At 42.2% G+C, this 26,108-nt stretch overlaps 1 protein-coding gene across 1 annotated transcript in view; it reads right to left on the bottom strand.

The window, feature by feature from the left end:
- Window positions 1–21,866, bottom strand: part of LOC311146223 (RNA-binding Raly-like protein) — a gene marked incomplete at both ends in the record, with an annotated part of 31,978 nt that extends 10,112 nt beyond the window's left edge. Inside the window, one exon of the mRNA XM_084182731.1 lies at window positions 21,611–21,866. Coding sequence (XP_084038857.1) covers window positions 21,611–21,866 — 256 coding nt within the window. The remainder of the gene's footprint in view (window positions 1–21,610) is intronic.
- Between the last annotated feature and the right edge of the window lie 4,242 nt (window positions 21,867–26,108).

Genomic DNA, 26,108 nt, shown 5'->3' with positions numbered 1-26,108 from the left:
AGGAACTTGTCTGTCGGCCCTGAATTAAAGACCGAAATTGGTTAAAGAAAACTGTGATAAATAAAAAAGTATACCAGTTTCATTTAAGGACCAAAACATTGACAGCTGTGCCATATAGATTTCAAAATAGTTGGGAAGAGATTTTCGATGTACCGATTCTATGACACATGGCTTATGAACTGATACACAAAACGACGCCGGATACAAAACTTAGTTTTTCATTTTAAATTATTATAGAAAATTCTTGCAACCAATAGAATGTTATATATATGGGGGATACAACCATCCCAGCTCTGCAGATTTTGCTGCGAAGAGACAGAATCATTAGATCATTTGTTTTGGTACTGTCCATATGTAGCTTGTTTTTGGTCACAGGTCCAGGAATGGCTGAAGAATTGCAATATTTACCTGGAGCTAACCCTGCACATAGCACTACTGGGTGATCTGAAAAGTCATTGTCAATCGATCAATAATATAATAATACTTTTAGCCCCAAAAAATATTTTCAATTTCCAATCTGTAGAAACAATGTGTAGAAACAACAGTTGAAAAATATATGGCAAATAGAAATCAAAACTGAATAGTGTTCAGAGAAAGAAAATGTAGACCTCTAAACCAGACATGAAAAGGGTCAGTCTGTACCTAAACAGTACTACTGCTGATAGCAGCAGGAGAGTTGTGACCTAGTTTTAAACCTACGGAGCCTGTATCTGCGCTCTGAGGGAAAATAAATTAATCAAACAGGGGATTCTGGGAGTCCCTCAGAATGGATCGTGTCTGATACTGCTACCTGTTACCTGTTCTTACTCTTTAGGTCTATATTAACGAACCAGCAGATCATGTTGGATGTTAAAATGGATTCAATGAACAATCTGTAGAAAATGGTCGTCAGCGTCTTATCCACTCTGAAACTGCAGACATTCCTCAGGAAGAACAAGCGCCGATTTTCCTTTGCACAGAGAGCATCCACATCGGCCTAAAAACGTAGTTGTACTGTCAAGGAAAATGCCAAGATATTTGTACTGATCAACGGTCTCCACTGGCTCACCATTGATAAGATTCTTCATTGGTGGCAGTGAGCTCCTCCAGAAGTCAATAGCCATATGCTTGGTAGAAGTCAATAGCCATATGCTTGGTAGAAGTCAATAGCCATATGCTTGGTAGAAGTCAATAGCCATATGCTTGGTAGAAGTCAATAGCCATATGCTTGGTAGAAGTCAATAGCCATATGCTTGGTAGAAGTCAATAGCCATATGCTTGGTAGAAGTCAATAGCCATATGCTTGGTAGAAGTCAATAGCCATATGCTTGGTAGAAGTCAATAGCCATATGCTTGGTAGAAGTCAATAGCCATATGCTTGGTCGACGTCAATAGCCATATGCTTGGTTTTCTTAACAGTCAGTTCCAAGTAGGAGCGGTCACACCATCCAACAAAGGTCTTCAATAGAAGGTGGTCACATGTCTGTAGTTGTCTAGAGCTCTCAAGACCCAGTTTCAGACCACGATCAGACCCCTTGAAACCGACTATACCCAAACCACACCTTTGGAGACTCAGTGTACCCAGTGTATCGAGACCATCTCTACCTACTAATAACTGTCACATTTTCCAAATTGCAATTGATTCAAATCCAGGCTCATTTCAGCATCACACAGAAAGAACATTGAATCCTGCTGCAGATAGAACCTCTGTCTCTCTCTCTCTCTCTCTCTCTCTCTCTCAAATTCAAATTCAAGCTGCTTTATTGGCATGAAAAACATTGTGTCAATATTGCCAAAGCAACAATGTATACAATAATACAATTATAAACAATAACAAATAATAATATAAGATGGTAGTAAATAATAATCAAAATTAAATACAAAAATAATAACAATAAAATGGTAACAGTCAATAGTAGAAATGTAATAAATATAAAAATATAAATATGGAAAATGAAACTATAACTAACTTATAACTAAATAATGGTCATCTTCACCATTACATCAGTACTACAAGTACCATCATCATTACTACCACTACTACAACCACCATCATTAAACTGCCATCATTACCATTACCACCCATACCACTACTATTTGGAATGATAAACAATAATAATGGTAATAACAATAATAGCAATAACAATAATAATAAGTAAGTTAATATTTACTATGCAGATGTTATTATTCAGTGTCCCTCAGGCTATGGCAGGCAAATACAAATTTGGCTGCAAGAGGAGCCGTTGCTCCTTCGCCCGTTTTTCCTCTGGGTTTAATAAGTTACAATTTGGAATAAATGTAGTCATTTCTGTGAATAATGAATCTCTTTGTGAGGAATATTTCTCACAGTAAAGGAGAAAGTGCATTTCTGTTTCTACCTCCCCTGTCGTGCAGTGACCACATATACGCTCTTCTTTGGGTAGCCATGTCTTTTTATGTCTGCCGGTTTCTATTGCCAATTGATGGTCTCTGAGCCTGTACTTGGTAAGGATCTGTCTCTGCTTCGTATCTCGGACAGAGTAGAGATAATCAGTCAATTAATATTCTCTGTTTAGGGTCAGATAGCAATTTAGTCGGCTTTGGGATTTTGTTTCGTTTTTCCAATGTTGTAAGTATGAGTCCTTTGATTGGTTCATGATTTTGTTCATTGGAATTCCTTCTTTTGAAGCAGTGCTGGTGTCAGCTTGGTTGGTTAGGTCCAACACCAGCTGACTGAGAGGGCTCGTTTCTGTGCTCAGCTCTTAGGTTTGAAGTGCTTTAAAATGCAGACTTGAATTTGGATTTGAATTTAGATGTAGCCAAAATTTGGAAAGCGGCCCAATTCTGCCCTACATGCATTAGTTGGTGTATTTCTCTGGACTTGTAGAATTTTCCAACAGAATTCTGCATGTAGGGCTTCAATTGAATATTTATCCCACATTTTAAAGTCCAGTTTATTGAGTGGCCCCCAAACCTCACTTCCGTAAAGAGCTATTGGTAGGATTACACTGTCAAATATTTTGGTCCAAATTCTAATTTTTATTGCATACAATGCTCTGCAGGCTTTTTCTTTGAGTGCAATCACTGCCATATTAAAGTTTCCCGATGCAGATATGGTCAGACCAAGGTATGTGGAATTTTTTGTGTGTTTAATTATGGTGTTGTTCAGGGAATTTATATTTGGGTTTCTGACATGTTATTTTTTTGGAGAATCATGATTTTAGTTTTTTTTTTTTTTACTGCCAGGGCCCAATTATGGCAATATTGCTCTAGAATGTTAAGGTTCTGTTGAAGACCTTCTTTGGTTGGTGATAGAAGTACCAAGTCATCAGCATATAGCAGGTATTTTACCTCTGTGTCAAATAGTGTGAGTCCTGGGGCTGGAGAATGGTCCAACATGTCTGCTAATTCATTTATATAAATGTTGAAAAGATTTGGACTCAAACTGCAGCCTTGTCTCACATCTCGACGTTGTGAAAATAATTATGTTCTTTGGTTTTTGATTTTTATTGCACACTTGTTTTCTGTGTACATACATTTTATTACGTCATACACCTTACCACCAAGCCCACTTTGGAGAATTTTGTAGAATAGCCCTTCGTGCCAAATAGAATCAAATGCTTTTTCAATAAAGCAAGCGAAGATTTTGCCCTCTTTTTTTTGGTGGACGTGTTTATTAATTAGTGTGTGTAAGGTGTATATATGGTCAGTAGTGTGATGGTTAGGGAGAAAGCCAATTTGACATTTACTTATTACATTTTTTTCTTGAAGAAAGGTTTGAATTCTTGAATTCAAAATGCTACAAACCTTTTCCAAGTTGCTGTTTACGCAAATTCCCCTGTAATTATTGGGGTCTGATTTGTCTCCACTTTTGTGGACAGGGGAGATGAGCCCCTGGTTCCAGACATCAGGGAAGCAGCCAGAAGTTAAAACTATGTTGAACAATTTAAGCATAGCATTTTGCAACTCAGGTGTGCTGTTTTTCAACATTTAATTTCTGATGTTATCTAGACCACAAGCCTTCTTTGATTTTATAGATTTGAGCTTTTCATTTAGTTCTTGTTGGGTTATTGGGTAATCTAATTGATTTAGGTTGTTTTTAATGACTGATTCAAGGATGTTAAATTTTTCTTGAATTTCTAATTGGTTCTGTTGTAAGTCTTTTTGTGGGATGTTTTTGTATAGATTATCAAAATAAGTTTTCCAAATTCCTTCATCTTGTATGGCTAATTCTTGTGGCTTTGTCGTGCTTAAATTGTTCCACATGTCCCAGAACTGATTTTGGTCAATTGCACTTTCAATTTCATCAAGTGTCTTGTTGGTATAATTCAATTTCTTGCATTTCAGTGTATGTTTATACTGTTTCAGAGTTTCAAAGTATTCATAGCGTAGATCTGGGTTGTTTTGCTGCTTATGTTTTTCATTTGACATTTGTCTTAGGTGTTTTCTAATTGTTTTACATTCGTTATCAAACCATTTTTCAGAAACATTTTGTTTTTTGTTTCTGATGTTGCATTTCTTTGGTTTTCTCAAATTTGCTTTCGATGCTGCTTTTTGGAAAATGTAATTGATGTTTTGAGTAGCCGAATTGACACCTTCTTTATTGTTTTGGTATTGTGAGTTATTGAAAAACTGTATAGAGTTCATCATTTCATTTGAGTTCAATGTTTCTATGAATCTCTCTGCACTGTTTTGAGCCCATCTGTACGATTGGTTCATGCTGTAGAGTTTATTGGGCTGTTTTTTTGAATGAGTATTGCCGGTTAATTTCTTCAGAAACACGTTGATCTGACTGTGATCTGACAATGGTGTCTGTGGTCTGACAGTGAATGCACTAATGGAGGAGGGGTCAATGTCAGTGATGGCATAATCGACTACACTTGTCCCAAGAGCTGAGCAGTAAGTAAACTGACCTAAAGAGTCCCCTCTGATTCTACCATTAAGCATGTATAGGCCTAAGGCTCGGCAGAGATGCACTAACTCCTTCCCATTTTTGTTCAGTATTTGGTCAGGACTGTTTCTATTATTTATAATTAGGCTACTGTACAAGGAGGGGTGTCCAAATATGTGGTGGTTACCTCCCGCATCAGTGTAGTCAGGCTCAGAACCTGTTCTTGCATTGAAATCTCCACAAAGAAGCACTTTACCCTCTGCCTGAAATTGAATGATTTCTGTATGGAGATTGTCTAAAAACTGATAATCATAATATGATGAATCTGAAGGAGGAGCATAAGCTGCACATATGTATACATCATTGTCACAATAGATTGTAACTTTGTTCAGTTTTAGCCAAATGTGATTAGTACCTTTTTTCATTTCATTCAGTGCTAAGTCCTGCTTATGCCAAATGATGATTCCTCCTGAGTCTCGGCCCCATTTAACATTTGATTGATGGTAGTAAACTTTCTCTATAGCCTGAGGGACACTGAGTATCTATGTCTCCACGACACCATGTTTCCAGTAGGATTATGATGTCCTGTCCCTTGATGTTTTTAATCAATTCTGGATTTGTTGTTTTATAAACAAAATGTGAAGAGTACAGGCCCTGGATATTCTGCATATTAGATGCAGTAGTTGGAGCACCTCTCCTCTCTCTGATTGTTCTAGGTGTCTTTTGCCAGAGGTTACCTCAGCATATGTAGGCTGATGATCTGAATGATACATGGTGTGGACTGCATCATGTGGTGTACTTCTCTGAAGGACAGTGTTCTGCCCGACCCTGGATTAGTGGTCTGTGCTGTGTTGGGCCTGGTCTTGTAGAGCTGTGCTGTAATAAGCCGTGTCTGGCTCTTCTCTCCTGGGGATGGTGGGGGTACTGTTGTTTCAGAAGGTGGGGCGGGGGGGGGGGCTCTGTTGCTGGGGTGATGGGTGTGTGGGTCCCTGCCAAGTGTTGCATCCTTTAGGTCCTTGGCAAAGGTTCTGATACTGTCCTGATCAAGATGTACATTATCGTATAAATGTTCACATGTCAGAGTGGGGTGGTGAGCCGTTCTGACGTTGAGCAGTGAGGCACAGTCCACAGTGATCTGTTCATTTTTCCGATCAACTTTCCTGGGAAGTATATTCTTGGTAGGAGGGTGGACACAACTATATTGGTTGTTGGGAACATAGCCTGTGCCCGTTCTGCCACTCTTCTCACTGCCCCAGATACATTTTCACCTTTGGCATGAAGGTTGTTTGTGCCAGTGTGGATGATGATGTTGGCGGGGGTGTCAATCCTGGTCTGACTGAGTAGCTGCATTGCATTGTCGGTTGTAGGACACCAGAATTTATACACCTGGTGTCTAGGGAATAATCTTTCCTGGACTAACAACTTCCTATTTGAATCAATAAGGATTGCAGTTGTGGGTGACTGTCTGGGTGGAGCAGACTGGGAGACTGGTATTCTGACCTGGGCTGGAGCAGACTGGGAGGCTGGTTGGCTGACCTGGGCTGGAGCAGACTGGGTGGCTGGTTGGCTGACCCGGGCTGGAGCAGACTGGGAGGCTGGTTGGCTGACCTGGGCTGGAGAAGACTGGGAGGCTGGTTGGCTGACCTGGGCTGGAGCAGACTGGGTGGCTGGTTGGCTGACCTGGGCTGGAGCAGACTGGGAGGCTGGTAGGTTGACCTGGGCTGGAGCACACTGTGCTGGAGCAGACTGGGAAGCAGGTAGGCTGACCTGGGCTAGAGCAGACTGGGACGCTGGTTGGCTGATCTGGGCTGGAGCAGACTGGTAGGCGGGTGCAGTGTCATCAGGCTGTGTGGTGGAGGCCATGCTGGTCTCAGGTTCTGCTTGTGTTGTACCAGGCTGGTGGACATGTTCTCGACATGCAGAGGACATATTGACTAGCTGCTGGTTGATGGGGTCAATGTACCTCTCTCTTTGTTCTAGCTCCTTTCTTGTTGTGCTCAGATGGTCTCTGAGGTCATCATTTGTCTGACTCAGTTTGTCCGTTCTGCTTTATAATTTAGTAATAGATGCTCTGCTCTCCTCCCTGAACTGTTTAATCTCTTCTTTTAGTTTCTGGACAGTGTCCTCCTCTTGAAGCTTGTTCTCTCTGAGTTCTGTGACCTCTGCTTCGACGAGAGAGAGGCTGTTGTGGAAAAGTTGCATAGCAGGTGTTCTTGGTGTCGTAGGCATGTCCTTGGCTTTGTCTGCTGCAGGTGAGGTAGGTAGAGGGACACTGAGGGCTTCTTGCTGGGTCACAGAGACCGTTGGGGCCTGCTTTTCTCCATCTCCCTCCTTGATCTTTTCCTCAGTTTCTTAGATGAGTTCAGCTTCTCCTTTTAGGGTAGCAAACATATTCTCAAAAGCCTGGAGGCTTGAATCATTGCCTTGTATCAATACAGTTCCATTATTATATACGTTTACTGTTTGATACATTTAACATTTAAGTCATTTAGTGACTTACAAATTGGTGCATTCAACTTAGGATAGCCAGTGGGACAACCACCTTTTTTTTTATATAATGGAAGGTGGTCAGTGACTCTGCTGTCCTGGCGTCGTGGGGGAGCTTGTTCCACCATTGGGGATACATGTTGCTCTGGTCAGCTTCTTAAAAAATGCGGATCTGACATCCTTGGCTGATGCCTCTCTTTTTTGAGAAAGGGAAATTGTTGCAAATAACCCTTTTCCATATGTGCCCTCGTTTGGTATTAAATATAAAATTTGCTCTTGTTTTGCAACTGGTAAGATCTGGAAACAGGCATTCATGGTTCTGTCCCATCATCAAACCTTTGAAACTTTTCTTAGCTTTCTCCGTCTGGATGTCTGGTGGGTAAACAATTTCCATAGCAACGCTGTACACAATGTTAGAAGCGTTGGTTCTTGTATTATTCTCTCTTGTGTCTTTTAGAGGACTGTTTTACTTTGATGTCCTTTGTCTTCTGTCCTTATTTTGTGCATCGCAGTGCTAGCTGTGCCACTAGAGATCCTGGTTCGCGACCGGGAGACCCATGGGGTGGCGCACAATTGGCCCAGCGTCATCCAGGGTAGGGGAGGGAATGGCCGGCAGGGATGTAGCTCAGTTGGTAGAGCATGGCGTTTGCCATGCCAGGGTTGTGGGTTCGATTCCCACGGGGGGCCAGTATGAAAAATTTTAAAAATAATGTATGCACTCACTAACTGTAAGTCGCTCTGGATAAGAGCGTCTGCTAAATGACTAAAATGTAAATGTAGATATTCTTTGTTAGCTAGCTAGCTTCTTCCAGGAGAGTCCCTAGCAACTGCTTAGCAACTGGTAAACAATTCAGCTAGCTAAGAGAACTGTACAATTTTATAAAAAATAGTTACTTTTTCAAAAGCCTTTCTTTTGTTTGTTGCTTGTTTTGTCTCTTATTCAGTCTTGCAGTTTTCTATTGTTTTTCATTCCGATGTACTTCACTCTAAAAACCATGTAAATGTCAATATTTGTAGGAGCTCATTTTTTCAGCAGCTGCTGTTCTATCTATTCTCTCTCTCTCTCTCTCTCTCTCTCTCTCTTTCTCTCTCTCTCTCTCCCTCTGTCTCTCTCTCGCTCTCTCTCTCTCTCTCTCTCCTGAATGAAAGGAAAGGAAATACTTCTTCATTGTCTGACCCTTTTTTCCACACAAGAAAAGAGGCTCACCTTCTCTTTCAATAGCCCACTGACTTTACCCCTGTCAATGTGTATTCTCTTGAAGTAGCATCACTTTTCAGTTAGACTATCCTGACATTCATGCATCATTGCACAAACGTTTTCCCCCCCTAGACCGATACATTTCTAATCTTTCTATACATTTTAAGAGAGGATACCTTAAATATTATCAGATGCATTATAACACTAATACTGCAGACTGGGGAATCCACCTCATTCACAACAACATGAGATTCAGTTGAGTTACAGTTAAAGATGGAGTCTGCTGTGTTTTGTTGACAAAGCGGAGGTGAGGAGCGTCGCACAACGCAGTGAAAGAAATTGCAGTACATCTTCTGCTGTTCTACCGCGGGTGTAATGATGTCAGAGGTAGAAAAATAAAAATAAACTTGTTGTTTGCAGTAACTTCTTTGTTGTTGTAATATCTCAAACAGACGTGGCAGTTTCACAATGAAGGATTCCAGCTATAAAGTAAGAATACAAGATATCACGATTCCTTCTCAGGAACATAACATGAAGCTGTTGAATGTTCCGGGATTCTTCAGACAGCATTGAGGAGTACACCACATCAGTCACTGGCTTCATCAATAAGTGCATCGATGATGTCGTCCCCACAGTGACCGTACGTACATACCCCAACCAGAAGCCATGGATTACAGGAAACATCCGCACTGAGCTAAAGGGTAGAGCTGCCGCTTTCAAGGAACGGGACTCTAACCCGGACGCTTATAAGAAATCCCGCTATGACCTCCGACGAACCATCAAACAGGCAAAGAGTCAATACAGGTCTAAGATTGAATCATACTACACTGGCTCTGACGCTCGTCGGATGTGGCAGGGCTTGAAAACTATTACAGACTACAAAGGGAAGCACAGCCGCGAGCTGCCCAGTGACACAAGCCTACCAGACGAGCTAAACCACTTCTATGCTCGCTTCGAGGCAAGCAACACTGAAGCATGCATGAGAGCACCAGCTGTTCCGGACGACTATGTGATCACGCTCTCCGTAGCCGATGTGAGTAAGACTTTTAAGCAGGTCAACATTCACAAGGCCGCAGGGCCAGACGGATTACCAGGACGTGTACTCCGAGCATGTGCTGACCAACTGGCAAGTGTCTCCACTGACATTTTCAACATGTCCCTGACTGAGTCTGTAATACCAACATGTTTCAAGCAGACCACCATAGTCCCCGTGCCCAAGAACTCTAAGATAACCTGCCTAAATGACTACCGACCCGTAGCACTGACGTCTGTAGCCATGAAGTGCTTTGAAAGACTGGTCATGGCTCACATCAACAGCATAATCCCAGAAACCCTAGACCCACTCCAATTTGCATACCGCCCCAACAGATCCACAGATGATGCAATCTCTATCGCACTCCACACTGCCCTTTCCCACCTGGACAAGAGGAACACCTACGTGAGAATGCTATTCATTGACTACAGCTCAGCATTCAACACCATAGTGCCCTCTAAGCTCATCACTAAGCTAAGGATCCTGGGACTAAACACCTCCCTCTGCAACTGGATCCTGGACTTCCTGACGGGCCGCCCCCAGGTGGTAAGGGTAGGTAACAACACATCTGCCACACTGATCCTCAACACGGGGGCCCCTCAGGGGTGCGTGCTCAGTCCCCTCCTGTACTCTCTGTTCACCCATGACTGCATGGCCAGGCACGACTCCAACACCATCATTAAGTTTGCCGACGACACAACAGTGGTAGGCCTGATCACCGACAACGATGAGTCAGCCTATAGGGAGGAGGTCAGAGATCTGGCCGTGTGGTGCCAGGACAACAACCTCTCCCTCAACGTGACCAAGACAAAGGAGATGATTGTGGACTACAGGAAAAAAAAGAGGACTGAGCACGCCCCCATTCTCATCGACGGGGCTGTAGTGGAACAGGTTGAGAGCTTCAAGTTCCTTGGTGTCCACATCACCAACGAACTATCATGGTCCAAACACACCAAGACAGTCGTGAAGAGGGCACGACAAAGCCTATTCCCCCTCAGGAGACTAAAAAGATTTGGCATGGGTCCTCAGATCCTCAAAAAATTATACAGCTGCACCATCGAGAGCATCCTGACTGGTTGCATCACCGCCTGGTATGGCAACTGCTTGGCCTCTGACCGCAAGGCACTACAGAGGGTAGTGCGTACGGCCCAGTACATCACTGGGGCAAAGCTCCCTGCCATCCAGAACCTCTATACCAGGCGGTGTCAGAGGAAGGCCCTCAAAATTGTCAAAGACTCCAGCCACCCTAGTCATAGACTGTTCTCTCTGCTACCGCACGGCAAGCGGTACCGGAGTGCCAAGTCTAGGTCCAAAAGACTTCTCAACAGCTTCTACCCCCAAGCCATAAGACTCCTGAACAGCTAATCATGGCTACCCGGACTATTTGCACTGCCCCCCCACCCCATCCTTTTTACGCTGCTGCTACTCTGTTAAGTAAGTATTTATGCATAGTCACTTTAACTCTACCCACATGTACATATTACCTCAACTACCTCAACTAGCCGGTGCCCCCGCACATTGACTCTGCAACGGTACCCCCCTGTATATATAGCCTCCCTACTGTCACTTTATTTTACTGTATATATAGCCTCCCTACTGTCACTTTATTTTACTTCTGCTGTTTTTTTTCTAAACACTTTTTTTGTTGTTGTTTTATTCTTACTTTTTTTGTTTAAAATAAATGCACTGTTGGTTAAGGGCTGTAAGTAAGCATTTCACTGTAATGTCTGCACCTGTTGTATTCGGCGCATGTGACCAATAAAATTTGATTTGATTTGATTTGATTTGAAGATGTGCTTCACAACTGAGACCAGTGCTGTTGTAGCCTCCATAACTACTCCGTTAGCACCACCTAGTGTTCACATTAGGAAAGTGCAGTCCACTTATGTAAGTATAACTGTAGTCTGGTTCCAGATCTGTTTGTGCTGTATAATTTATATGGCAAAACAGCACAAACAGATCTGGGACCAGGCTAGTATATAACTGTAAAATCAGTAATACTAAAAATCATTCACCATGTCAGAGTGGACTGACTTGTAGAGATAGATACTATATTATCTTCCTATTGATTTTAAACGACGTATTTAAATTACAATTAATTAAAATGTATGTTATCCAGAATAATAACTATCAACTTGATCTTACGGATGCAGAGAACTATTTAAGTAACATTTTCATGATTACATATGCAAGGGTTGAAAGAATATGCATACAATTATTATACTTTCTCTGGTCTGGTTCAAGATTCAAAGTGCTATAAATTACTGCCAAACCAGCATAAGTCGCTGGAAATGTGTTTGTTAAAAACATACATATACAAACCTCAATCAGGACAATACACTTGAAATGCATTCTAACCTACATCCAAACCATACAGAAGAATCAATGCACAATCCTGTACTGTAGTTCTAATATCAGACACAGGGAGGCGCTCAAGCACCACTAGAGAGAGCTCTCCTCTCCTGTCTCAGAATGGCACAAGGCAAGCTGAAAACCTCTGGGTTTCAGAAATAAATGACCAAAACCAACCACCATCTTACCTCATACTCCAATCAGACCTGGGTTCAAAGAGCAGGTTTTTTTTTTTTAAGTGAGTCGTTTAGACTCAATATTAATTTAGAATTCAAGTATTTCTGCCATTTTAAAGTCATGCCCTCCTCCGTCCTTGACTTTTCCTAAATAAGTATATTTAACATACAGTATCAGTCAAAAGTTTGGACACACGTACTCATTCCAGGGTTTTTCTTTATTTTTACTATTTTCTACATTGTAGAATAATAGTGAAGACATCAAAACTATGAAATAACACATATGGAATCATGTAGTAACCCAAAAATAGTTTAAAAAATCTTCAAATAGCCACCCTTTGCCTTGATGACAGCTTTGCACACTCTTGGCATTCTCTCAACCAGCTTCATGGAATGGAATGCATTTAACAATTAACAGGTGTGCCTTGTTAAAAGTTAATTTGTGGAATTGATTTCCTTCTTAATGCATTTGGTAAAAGACCAGCTCAAATAAGCAAAGAGAAACGACAGTCCATCATTACTTTAAGACATGAAGGTCAGTCAATTCGGAACATTTCAAGAACTTTGAAAGTTTCTTCAAGTGCAGTCACAAAAACCCTCAAGCGCTATGATGAAACTGGCTCTCATGAGGACCGCGACAGGAATGGAAGACCCAGAGTTACCTCTGCTGCAGAGGATAAGTTCATTAGAGTTACCAGCCTCAGAAATTGCAGGCCAAATACATTTTTCAGAGTTCAAGTAACAGAGACATCTCAACATTAACTGTTCAGAGGGGACTGTGTGAATCAGGCCTTCATTGTCGAATTGCTGCAAAGAAACCACTAGTAAAGGACACCAATAAGAACAAGAGACCTGCAAGAAACACGAGCAATGGACATTACACCGCTGGAAATGTGTCCTTTGGTCTGGAGTCCAAATTTGAGATTTTTGGTTCCAACCGCCATGTCTTTATGAGACGCGGTGTGGGTGAATGGATGATCTCGCATGTGTATTTCCCACCGTAAAGCATGGAGGAGGAGGTGTTTTGGGGTGGGGGTGCTTTGCTGGTGACACTGTCTGTGTTTTATTTAGAATTCAAGGCACACTTAACCAGCATGGCTACCACAGCATTCTACAGTGAAACACCATCCCATCTGGTTTGGGCTTAGTGGAACTATAATTTGTTTTTCAACAGGACAATGACCCAACACACGTCCAGGCTGTGTAAGGGCTATTTTACCAAGAAGGAGAGTGATGGAGTGCTGCATCAATGACCTGGCTTCCACAATCCCCCGACCTCAACCCAATTGAGATGGTTTGGGATGAGTCGGACCGCAGATTGAAGGAAAAGCAGCTAACAAGTGCTCAGCATATGTGGGAACTCCTTCAATACTGTTGGAAAAGCATTCCAGGTGAAGCTGGTTGAGAGAATGCCAAGAGTGTGCAAAGCTGTCATAAAGGCAAAGGGTGGCTATTTGAAGATTCTCAAATATAAAATATATATTCATTTGTTTATTTTAGCTCATGAAACATGGGACCAGCACTTTACTTGTTGCGTTTATATATTTGTTCAGTATACTAACCCACCTGGCTCAATCAAATGCACAAATCATTTAAAAAGAAAACAAGTACTATTTGAACCCAAGTCAATACATTAACATCCCCAGAGCATTTACTATTTCTTTGTTCAGGATGATCCACTACGTATTTAGGACAGAAATCCAGACAGACATTTTGTCAACAAATCAACTCAAGTCAAGGAAATGTTATCAACAGAACTCACTCCCACAGCCAAACTCCCATCGGGAGTTGGTAGATATCTTTATCTGGATCAAAATATTCTCCTTTCCTGTTAGCTCCCCCAGCATGATTGAGTGTGTATTTTATTTGCATATGCCACTTATAGTCATTGTGATGGAAACGGAGCCGGTGAAATTAACCTGAGTGAATGAATAGAAAGCCTGAGCTCCGTCTCTCATATGGCTATTAAATTCACTCAAGCATTCAAGCTTCTCCTTACCTGCTGGCCCACAGCAGTATCACACACATAAGCACTTACACACACACACACACACACATCCTTTGTGATATGGGAAAATGTCGTGCTCTGCATCTGCTATTTATTCTTGCAGCTTTGCTCTTTTTTTTAACCCTTTCCAACTTCTACAACTGTACATCTGTGTGTTTGGATGAGGAGATGGATGAGGAGATGACAGATGCGAGAAGTGGAAGTATAGAGGATTAGTGTAAAACCCTCTCTGGCCCTGGGAGTTAGAGACAAACTTTAGGACTCAGTCCCCAGCAGAGGCTACCATCCCCTGGTTTCACATCTCTGTCCTTGGCTACTCCATTGCTAGGGGGTTGCCAAGGGCCCTTCCGGAACACGCTCCCCTGGAGTCATGTGACCTGGTCAGCCAATCACAGGCTGTACCTGGTGGGGCTCTCAACCCCCCCCCCCCCCAACACAGTCTGTTCTTTAGTTGGAGGTAGAAGTCCAGAGAGACAACAGGTCAGAAGAACCCTGCACCACCTCAACACAACTCACCACTGGACCCTTCCTCCAAGGCCAAGCCTCCACCCTGGACTTCCTAACCGTGTGTTAGTGGGTCACTAATCCACTATTACTACCACTAGTCTCCTCTTCCTGTTTGTCGTGTGTCTGTTTGGATTTTCCCTGCCTCCTATTGGTCATTTCTGTCCTCTAACGGTCGCTGGGACAGTTTTACCTGTAATCTAAAGCGGCGCCTCTATCAGAGACCATCTTATGGTTAAATTAAACGAGGGGTGTGAAAGTTAAAACGTTTAAACAGAATGTTAACCTTAACAGTAAGAAAATATCCCTGTGGTTTTTTTGCTCCAAAAAAATTCACATCAAAGTGCAGTTATCACAAAACGACCACTAACAGGTCGCGATCATCATCATCATAAAGGGATTTTTTTAAACAAATAGGCCTACCTAACTCAACAATGCTGTAAAATTAGTAAGAGGGGATATGCAGCATCTTTCAAATGATTTGCCAGATATAAAGCGCTCTGCACGTCATCATCGCTAACAGTTGGAAAGTTGGTCTCTCTCATCAATATCACTGTTCACCGTTCACTCCCGTTTTAACAGGGTGTTATTCCCTTTATGAATGAATAGATTACATTTTATTTTTGTGTCAAATCGCCAGTTGGCAACCCATCCCTTACGGGATTAATTGACACATAAACAAACATTACTACAGTGATTCACAGTGATTATTCTGTGATAATTCAGTGATTATTCTTCCGGTGTTCTGAGCAGGGAGTTGAGACATACAGTTGAACAGCACTAGAAAGCAAAAAATTATTTCCTTTCTAACCAGTAGATAACGCACACAAAATGTGAGTATCTTTTGCCCTGTGTTTGATTTGTGAGCTTAAACTTGGTGTGCAGGCTTTTGATAAACATGAAAGAAAGTAGGCCCCTATAGACTAATGAACACGCAATCTGACTTCATCAAAACAATGTTTTTGTTGCATATTTCAGTCTGGAACCTGCCTAGGTTTAGGGGGGGTTGTAACCTATTCTAAATGGCACACTACAGCTGCGCAGTTCGCAAAAAAAGCCTAAAACAGACGAGACACATTTAGTATTCCAAACTGCAGCTCGTGGTTGGAACACACTGTACAACCCTACTTCAAATCAACCAGTCCCATTTAGAATTTGTGAGAAACCTGTCGTGATTTGGCAAGGAATGTAGCTCGTCTACAGTTTTGTTAGCGCATCCCATCAGTTAGATACGTCTTTATAGGCAGTCATTTCTGTCTAATGGGAGGTGCGCAGCACGCATGTGTGTAGAGGGAGAAGAACAGAGATCACCTGGCTACGTTACTTTTTAGTTGTTAGCCGCTAATGCACATAACAAATGGGAGGGACACAAGAGTTAACGTAAATTAACGGTTGTCTTCAACGGTTGTCTTCGGGGCATAAATTTACCTGCCAGAAACAGATTCCAGATTATGCCTATTGTCTGACTGCGGTAGAACATCACTGCCCTCTAGTGGTCATACCACGCAATAGGATTTTATGTGGAATTTTATAATAATAATAATAATAATAATATGCCATTTAGCAGACGCTTTTATCCAAAGTGACTTACAGTCATGCGTGCATATATTTTTGTGTATGGGTGGTCCCGGGGATCGAACCCACTACCTTGGCGTTACAAGCGCCGTGCTCTACCAGCTGAGCTACAGAGGACCACGAAATGTTATTTTCTGCAAACAAAATGGCTGTTTAATTTGTAACTATTTGTTTTCCATTTGTCACATCCCTGCATTAAACCATATACTTCTGGGCTCTCTCTCTCTACAATAAATCTTCACCATATTACTTATTGATTAGCTCCCAGCTTCCTCCATGAAAAATTTGAAAACCTGTCTAGTCCTCTTCTCTTATTAAATATGAACTAGAGTCCAGAAGGTCGCAGCTGATATCCTGCTTACCATCTATCTGAAGCCATAGTGTTATGTTAGTGGTAGGGTGCAGTGTGTCTGCAAGTTTAAAGATGGAATCCCCAGCAGGAGGAGACAGCGCCACTGGCCGCCCCACCGCTGTTGTTATTGTTTAGTTGCCGAGCTGAGGAGCGTCGTGCAGCATGGTAATACAACAATCTGTACATATTGGGCTCTTCTGTCACACATGCGATGATGTTAGAGGGGGAAAACACTGTGTTTGTTGTTTGCAGTAGCTTCTTTGTTGTTTTAATCTCACAAACGGACATGGCTGCTTCACCATGAAGGATTCCAGATTTAAAGTTCAGTGATGGGCCATAGTGCTCTTCTCATTCAGAGATTTATTAAATACACAATCTGGGATATTTTCTGCTGTTAATTTCAAATTATATACTGTACCATATCTCCATATGTAAAAGTGTGGTTGCATACATTTCCCCAGCCTCATCCCTCAGCTTACCAAACAATGGAGCAGGGGTCAGGTTGTTGAAACGAGAGATTGTGCTTTTAAATGACTACAAGGCTAATAATGCTGTAGCTCAAATGGCCCTTTATGATAAATGTTTGGAGTTTGACAGCTTTGCACACTCTTGGCAGATCATCCGTTCACCTACTCTGTGTCTCACAAACACACGGCGGGTTGGAACCAAAAATCTCAAATTTGGACTCATCAGACCAAAGGACAGATTTCCACCGGTCTAATGTCCATTGCTCGTGTTTCTTGGCCCAAGCAGGTTTCTTCTTCTTATTGGTGGCCTTTAGTAGTGGTTTCTTTGCAGAAATTTGACCATGAAGGCCTGATTCACACAGTCTCCTCTGAACAGTTGATGTTGAGATGTGTCTGTTACTTGAACTCTGTGAAGCATTTATTTGGGCTGCAATTTCTGAGGCTGGTAAGTCTAATGAACTTATCCTCTGCAGCAGAGGTAACTTTGGGTCTTCCTTTCCTGTGGCGGTCCTCATGAGAGCCAGTTTCATCATAGCGCTTGATGGTTTTTGCGACTGCACTTGAAGAAACGTTCAAAGTACTTTACATTTTCCTTATTGACTGACCTTCATACCTTAAAGTAATGATGGACTGTCGTTTCTCTTTGCCTATTTGAGCTGTTCTTGCCATAATATGGACTTGGTCTTTTACCAAATATGGGTATCTTCTGTATACCACCCCTACCTTGTCATAACACAACTGATTGGCTCAAATGCATTAAGAAGGAAATAAATTCCACAAATTAACTTTTAACAAGGCACACGTGTTAATTGAAATGCATTCCAGGTGACTACCTCATGAAGCTGGTTAAGAGAATGCCAAGGGTGTGCAAAGCTGTCATCAAGGCAAAGGGTGGCTATTTGAAGAATCTCAAATATAAAATCTATTTTAATTTGCTTAACACTTTTTTGGTTACTACATGATTCCATATGTGTTATATCATGCAATAAATTGCAAATGAATTACTTAAAAATCATACAATGTGATTTTCTGGATTTTTGTTTTAGATTCCGTCTCTCACAGTTGAAGTGTACCTATGATAAAAATTACAGACCTCTACATGCTTTGTAAGTAGGAAAACCTGCAAAATCGGCAGTGTATCAAATACTTGTTCTCCCCACTGTATATGACTACGTAAAGAGACAGTCCCATGTAATTGTGCCATTAATAGGTGTCACATATCAGTTTGCAAACAATGTAAAAAATTAAATCATTGTGTTAATAAAGCCGCATAGAAACATGGTATCTTTTTTGTTTTCTTGAGTAAGGCAGCTCCAAAATACAGGTGTTTTAGCCTGGCTCAGTGCTTTCTGTGGTGGAGGGGCAGCCAGCGGAAAATACAGGGCGTAGGGGTTGGTAATGTTCTCTAGTTGCAAAGCAATCACTACCCTGCTATTCTGTGGAGTGGGTGTGTGGTCCAAATGTGGGTTTAAGGGTCTCTTTTCTAAGCTTAAAAGGATAAACATTCACATGCCATGGGCCAGAAAAGGTTGAATACATTGGCCATGCTGTCAATCCAGCATGACTTCTGCTGCATTCAAAACAACTGGAAACTCGGAACTGGAAGATCTCAGAATAAAACGAGCTCCGACTGGGGAAATACGTTTTGAACAGTCATCCAACTCGGAATTCCAAGTCGGGAACTCAGGCCTCTTTCTAGAGCTCCCACCTGAAGATCACTGACATCATGATTCAACCTTTTCTCAGAGTTCCCAGTTGTCTTGAAAGCACCATAAATCCAGAGAATGCCAGACTTTGATGACAAAGTTTCATGACAAACTCTGCCCACGAAGGACCGCCGCTCCACCTTCCTGTTCAAGTGAGCACAGCACAACAAGGTGAGTCCAAAAATGTCTTGTATGCTGCTGCATAAATGATGTAATATGTCAGGGAGATACATTGAGGGAAAAAAGTATTTGATCCCCTGCTTATTTTGTACGTTTACCCACTGACAAAGAAATGATCAGTCTATAGTTTTTATGGTAGGTTTATTTGAACAGTGAGAGACAGAATAACAACAAAAAAATCTTGAAAAACGCATGTCAAAAATGTTATAAATTGATTTGCATTTTAATGAGGGAAATAAGTATTTGACCCCCTCTCAATCAGAAAGATTTCTGGCTCCCAGGTGTCTTTTATACAGGTAACGAGCTGAGATTAGGAGCACACTCTTAAAGGGAGTGTTCCTAATCTCAGTTTGTTACCTGTATAAAATACACCTGTCCACAGAAGCAATCAATCAATCAGATTCCAAACTCTCCACCATGGCCAAGACCAAAGAGCTCTCCAAGGATGTCAGGGACAAGATTGTAGACCTACACAAGGCTGGAATGGGCTACAAGACCATCGCCAAGCAGCTTGGTGAGAAGGTGACAACAGTTGGTGCGATTATTCGCAAATGAAAGAAACACAAAATAACTGTCAATCTCCCTCGGCTTGGGGCTCCATGCAAGATCTCACCTCGTGGAGTTGCAATGATCATGAGAACGGTGAGGAATCAGCCCAGAACTACACGGGAGGATCTTGTCAATGATCTCAAGGCAGCTGGGACCATATTCACCAAGAAACAATTGGTAACGCACTACACCATGAAGGACTGAAATTCTGCAGCGCCCGCAAGGTCCCCCTGCTCAAGAAAGCACATATACAGGCCCGTCTGAAGTTTGCCAATGAACATCTGAATGATTCAGAGGAGAACTGGGTGAAAGTGCTGTGGTCAGATGAGACCAAAATGGAGCTCTTTGGCATCAACTCAACTTGCCGTGTTTGGAGGAGGAGGAATGCTGCCTATGACCCCAAGAACACCATCCCCAACGTCAAACATGGAGGTGGAAACATTATGCTTTGGGGGTGTTTTTCTGCTAAGGGGACAGGACAACTTCACCGCATCAAAGGGACGATGGACGGGGCCATGTACCGTCAAATCTTGGGTGAGAACCTCCTTCCCTCAGCCAGAGCATTGAAAATGGGTCGTGGATGGGTATTCCAGCATGACAATGACCCAAAACACATGGCCAAAGCAACAAAGGAGCCTCAAGAAGAAGCACATTAAGGTCCTGGTGTGGCCTAGCCAGTCTCCAGACCTTAATCCCATAGGAAATCTGTGGAGGGAGCTGAAGGTTCGAGTTGCCAAACGTCAGTCTCGAAACCTTAATGACTTGGAGAATATCTGCAAAGAAGAGTGGGACAAAATCCCTCCTGAGATGTGTGAAAACCTGGTGGCCAACTACAAGAAACGTCTGACCTCTGTGATTGCCAACAAGGGTTTTGCCACCAAGTACTAAGTCATGTTTTGCAGAGGGGTCATATACTTATTTCCCTCCTTAAAATGCAAATCAATGTATAACATTTTTGACATGTGTTTTTCTGGATTTTTTTGTTGTTATTCTGTCTCTCACTGTTCAAATAAACCTACCATTAAAATTATAGACTGATCATTTCATTGTCAGTGGGCAAACGTACAAAATCAGCAGGGGATCAAATACTTTTTTTTCCCTCACTGTGTATATATACTGTAGCTAAGAAAGTAATACTAAGTGTATGTTGTGTAGTAAGCTGTTAGTAGCTGATGTGCTTCACCCTAATAATTTGGTCCCTTTCCTCCTCATAATTTAGCCTACTGTTCTGACTTGGTGGTGCACATGTAGCCTATAGCCTGTTTAGAGAAATGTAATAATCGAATATTGTAAGAGCTTTCATTGTCTGCTTATATGCCCCCTTTATTTATCCTACGGTTCTGACTTGGTGTACAGGGAGAACACTATAAGAACGGTCTATGTTCTGAATTCTGTCGCTGAACATTTCAAAAGTGCTGAACAAATAGTTATATTGACTAAGTCCGTCCTAGCTCGCTCATTAATGTCTTAATCGAAATTACGGATTGCCTCTTATCCGCTCGTCGTCCCCTTATGCCATAGTTTGTACATCTCAATTGTCAGTAGAAACCAACATTTGTTTAAGTAAGTCAGCCATATGAGCTATGTTTTTTAAAAAGGCAGTAAATGAGGCTGAATTAACTGTTTCGCTGCCAGACAAGGCTCTGCTGATAGCCAGGTGTAGTAGTGGTAAGGATTCACTCCATGGTAAAGAAAAGAAAGCTTTATGTAGGCCCTAACAGTTTGTGGGCACCATTTGTCACCATTATAGTGCAATTCATGTATTGTTTAGTGTTTTGTTGTGTTGTGTAGTGGTTTTGCTGGCATGGATAAAAAAAAAAAATATGTGGGGAGTTTGCCACACCAAGATTTAAATGCTAAAATCGCCACTCATATGAGCACTTGATTCAATGTACTGTATGCCTCTCTTGTAGTCTGCATCAGTGGATCCATTCAGAAATAGCTTGTCCTTTGGAACTAATGATTCATTCAACTATTCAAGATGCCTCGACAGTGAGTCCAATTGAAAGGCACTTAGTAGAACAGCTGAAGAAAAGCACAGTACAATCACTGACGTGATATCAACAACAGCTTAATAGTTGTCTTCTTACCACAATATAGACCTAACATGTTCCTTGCCTGCAATCCATGAGCACACACCCCTATCTGCCCTCCCCCCCCAAAAAAAAAGTTACCCAAGGGCTGTCCAGCGACGACCCTGGCGTTCTCCCTTGCTACAGCCACTCGTGCGTTCCTCTCGCTGCCGTACTGGACGAAGGCAAAGCCCTTGTGGACGGAGCAGCCCACGATCCTGCCGTACTTGGCGAAGAGGGCTTCGATGTCGGCCTTGGTGACCGCCGCCGTGTTGAGGTTGCCGATGAAGACTCTGGAGTTGAGGGAACGCGGGTCATTCTTGTTGGTCACGTTGCTGGTGGGAGTCTTACCAGTCATCCTACTGTACCCTGACCTACTGACCGAGGGGGAGAGAAGAGACGTCAGAGTGTGGAGGGGGGGAGGGGGAGGGGGAGGGGGGGGGGGGAGAGAGAGAGAGAGAGTCTTTCCAGTCATCCTACCACACCGTGCTGAAGTAAGAGAAAAGAGAAGCCAGGGCCAGATACTGTCAAGTTAAAGTGTTTCAAGTTTATTTGCCATGATGAATACATTGGAAATCTAAGCTCACCCAAGCAAGCTCTCACAAAACACCATACTTTCAAGTATTTGAGGGTGTTTTCACACTTGGTCCCTTTCAGCCAATTTTTGTAAACTCAGTGCGGTTCGCTTAATTGTTTGTGCAGTGTGAACACTCCAAAGGAACTCAGACCCCTCAAAAGAGGCCCCTGAAGTGAACCGAACCGAGACCATCTCGAGAGGTGGTCTGAGTTCGGTTCGCTTGAATTATGTGGTCCGGTTCCCTATTTTGGGGCAATGTGAACACAAAGCTCCCCAGGTTCGCTTGTCATTATTCCTGCACCACATACTAGACTACTACAACACTGTTTCCCCTGACATAACCCCTCAGACAGAAGATGATGATGTGCAGGTTCGTGGAAAAAAACGTGTGCTGTTTTTTAGATATTGATTAGCGATTATCAAGGATGCACAGAAATTCCCAAATATGTGTGGAGTTTTGTACGTTCAGATTATTTGTTTGCAATACGTGATCTACAGTGGGGGAAAAAAGTATTTAGTCAGCCACCAATTGTGCAAGTTCTCCCACTTAAAAAGATGAGAGAGGCCTGTAATTTTCATCATAGGTACTCCTAAACTATGACAGACAAATTGGGGGGGAAAAATCCAGAAAATCACATTGTAGGATTTTTTATGAATTTATTTGCAAATTATGGTGGAAAATAAGTATTTGGTCACCTACAAACAAGCAAGATTTCTGGCTCTCACAGACCTGTAACTTCTTCTTTAAGAGGCTCCTCTGTCCTCCACTCGTTACCTGTATTAATGGCACCTGTTTGAACTTGTTATCAGTATAAAAGACACCTGTCCACAACCTCAAACAGTCACACTCCAAACTCCACTATGGCCAAGACCAAAGAGCTGTCAAAGGACACCAGAAACAAAATTGTAGACCTGCACCAGGCTGGGAAGACTGAATCTGCAATAGGTAAGCAGCTTGGTTTGAAGAAATCAACTGTGGGAGCAATTATTAGGAAATGGAAGACATACAAGACCACTGATAATCTCCCTCGATCTGGGGCTCCACGCAAGATCTCACCCCGTGGGGTCAAAATGATCACAAGAACGGTGAGCAAAAATCCCAGAACCACACGGGGGGACCTAGTGAATGACCTGCAGAGAGCTGGGACCAAAGTAACAAAGCCTACCATCAGTAACACACTACGCCGCCAGGGACTCAAATCCTGCAGTGCCAGACGTGTCCCCCTGCTTAAGCCAGTACATGTCCAGGCCCATCTGAAGTTTGCTAGAGTGCATTTGGATGATCCAGAAGAGGATTGGGAGAATGTCATATGGTCAGATGAAACCAAAATATAACTTTTTGGTAAAAACTCAACTCGTCGTGTTTGGAGGACAAAGAATGCTGAGTTGCATCCAAAGAACACCATACCTACTGTGAACCTACTTTTCTGCAAAGGGACCAGGAGGACTGATCCGTGTAAAGGAAAGAATGAATGGGGCCATGTATCGTGAGATTTTGAGTGAAAACCTCCTTCCATCAGCAAGGGCATTGAAGATGAAACGTGGCTGGGTCTTTCAGCATGACAATGATCCCAAACACACCGCCCGGGCAACAAAGGAGTGGCTTCGTAAGAAGCATTTCAAGGTCCTGGAGTGGCCTAGCCAGTCTCCAGATCTCAACCCCATAGAAAATCTTTGGAGGGAGTTGAAAGTCCGTGTTGCCCAGCGACAGCCCCAAAACATCACTGCTCTAGAGGAGATATGCATGGAGGAATGGGCCAAAATACCAGCAACAGTGTGTGAAAGCCTTGTGAAGACTTACAGAAAACGTTTGACCTGTGTCATTGCCAACAAAGTATTGAGAAACTTTTGTTATTGACCAAATACTTATTTTCCATCATAATTTGCAAATAAATTCATAAAAAATCCTACAATGTGATTTTCTGGAATTTTTTTCTCATTTTGTCTGTCATAGTTGACGTGTACCTATGATGAAAATTACAGGCCTCTCTCATCTTTTTAAGTGGGAGAACTTGCACAATTGGTGGCTGACTAAATACTTTTTTTCCCCACTGTATAGGCTGAGAGCTTCATAAGCAGTTTTTTCGATTGTGGGGAATACTGTGAGAAGACAACTACATATTTGAATAGAATCACAACCTGGGCACAAAATCAAGGTCTTTGCTATCTGGGATCGTTGGGACCTCCCAAATCTAACGTTACCCCATTTGAAGTTGATATTTAAAATGGTTAATGTACGGGTTAAGGTTAAAGTTAGGGTAAGGGTTAGGGTTAGAATTTAGGGTAGGGACGTCCTAAGGATCCCGGATAGCATTTCCCACCAAATCTATTCAAATCTTAAAGGGGCAGTAGCCTACATTCAGTGTACGATTTTCAATGACAGCATTATTTAATCTGCAGTATTCTTCTGCTATTTATTCTCTTACTTATTTACATGTAAATATTATGTTCTGATTATAATTATTATGTCTCATCTTTTAACTAAATTAAATCTATTAGCTTCCAAAATTATATGAAATCAAATCAAATGTTATTTTGTCACATGCGCCGAATACAACAGGTGTAGTCCTTACCGTGAAATGCTTACTTACAATCCCTTAACAAACAATGCAGTCTTAAGAAAAATAAGAGTTAAGACAATATTTACTAAATAAAATAAAATAAAAAAGCAACAATAAGATGGAGCATCTTTGGGACTCCTCCACAGGACAGTGGAAGCCAAATCAAGCACAGCTCAAGTATTTGTGCCTAGTTCTGATTTGAACGTAGTCTCTCAGCAGACACATGACAACCTTTTACAGCACTGTAATTGATAACTGTTGGTAACAACAGCTGATTCCACTGGAGTGGCAGGCAGAACATGATGGACATACAGCTGTGAGTATGGGGCAAATCCAGCTCTCTCTCTCTCTCTCTCTCTCTCTCTCTCTGTCTCTCTCACACACACACACACCTCTCACACACACACACACAAAGAACAGTCTCCCTGAGAACATATCAATGATTCATCTCCTCTCTCTAAGACACTATCTCACCATTCCCTCCTCCCTTTTCACTCCATTTCTCAATTTCTCTCACCAGCCACGTATCACACGTGTCAACGTTATCAAGACAGAAAAACAGACAAACTGATCTGGGACCAGCAACGTTATCCTGCTTTTCACAGCCACAGAATATAAAGAATGGCAAGACAAAAAAAAACAGACAAACTGATCTGGAACCAGGCTAATGAACCTAATCTGAAAGTTAAGGTTGGAGATCCCTGCTCTATATAACATTGCAGAGATGATGAGTAGGTGTGAATTTTAGAGTGCATTAGATGTGCTCTGCTCTCTAATCTAAGCCTACTCACTCTGTTGGCCATGTCACAGATCCAGTGTGGGGTTTATAGTGGTGAGTCCATTAGCTGACTAATCAAGCATCCAGGGCTCCTGTCATAAGTGGTTTTAATGGGAGGAGATGGGAGCTGTCTCAGAGCTGTCTGTCTGTCCACTGAACTGGGCTAGCCACTGTATGGGACTCTTCATTACAGTCATTAGGGGTCCTGAGGTCATTAACCATAATTAAAGCGGCAATCAGCAGCTGAAACAATAACTCCCCGTCCCTGTTTCGCTAGTTGACGTGTTAGCAGCGATGGTCAGGTGGTTAGGAATACTAAGTGCCCTAGTCAGGAGAAGTTTCCTGATATGTCACAGGATAATATTTTCCACTCACATTGGCCTATCAGTAAATGCACACAGCTTGTTTGTGACTGGGAGAGAGAGAGAGAGATAGAGAGAGAGAGGGAGAGAGAGAGAGAGAGAGAGAGAGAGAGAGAGAGAGTCAGTGTGTTTGTGACTGGGAGAGAGAGAGAGAGAGAGAGAGAGAGAGAGAGAGAGAGAGAGAGAGAGAGACAGAGAGAACAGAGAGAGAGAGACAGAGACAACAGAAGTAGAGAGACAACAGAAGTAGAGAGACAACAGAAGTAGAGAGACAACAGAAGTAGAGAGACAGAGACAACAGAAGTAGAGAGACAACAGAAGT

Source organism: Coregonus lavaretus (genome assembly GCF_964263955.1).
Source record: "Coregonus lavaretus genome assembly, chromosome: 19".
Lineage (NCBI taxonomy): Eukaryota > Metazoa > Chordata > Actinopteri > Salmoniformes > Salmonidae > Coregonus > Coregonus lavaretus.
The sequence above is the reverse complement of the archived record's forward strand: the minus strand, read 5'-3'. Positions and strand labels throughout refer to the sequence as shown.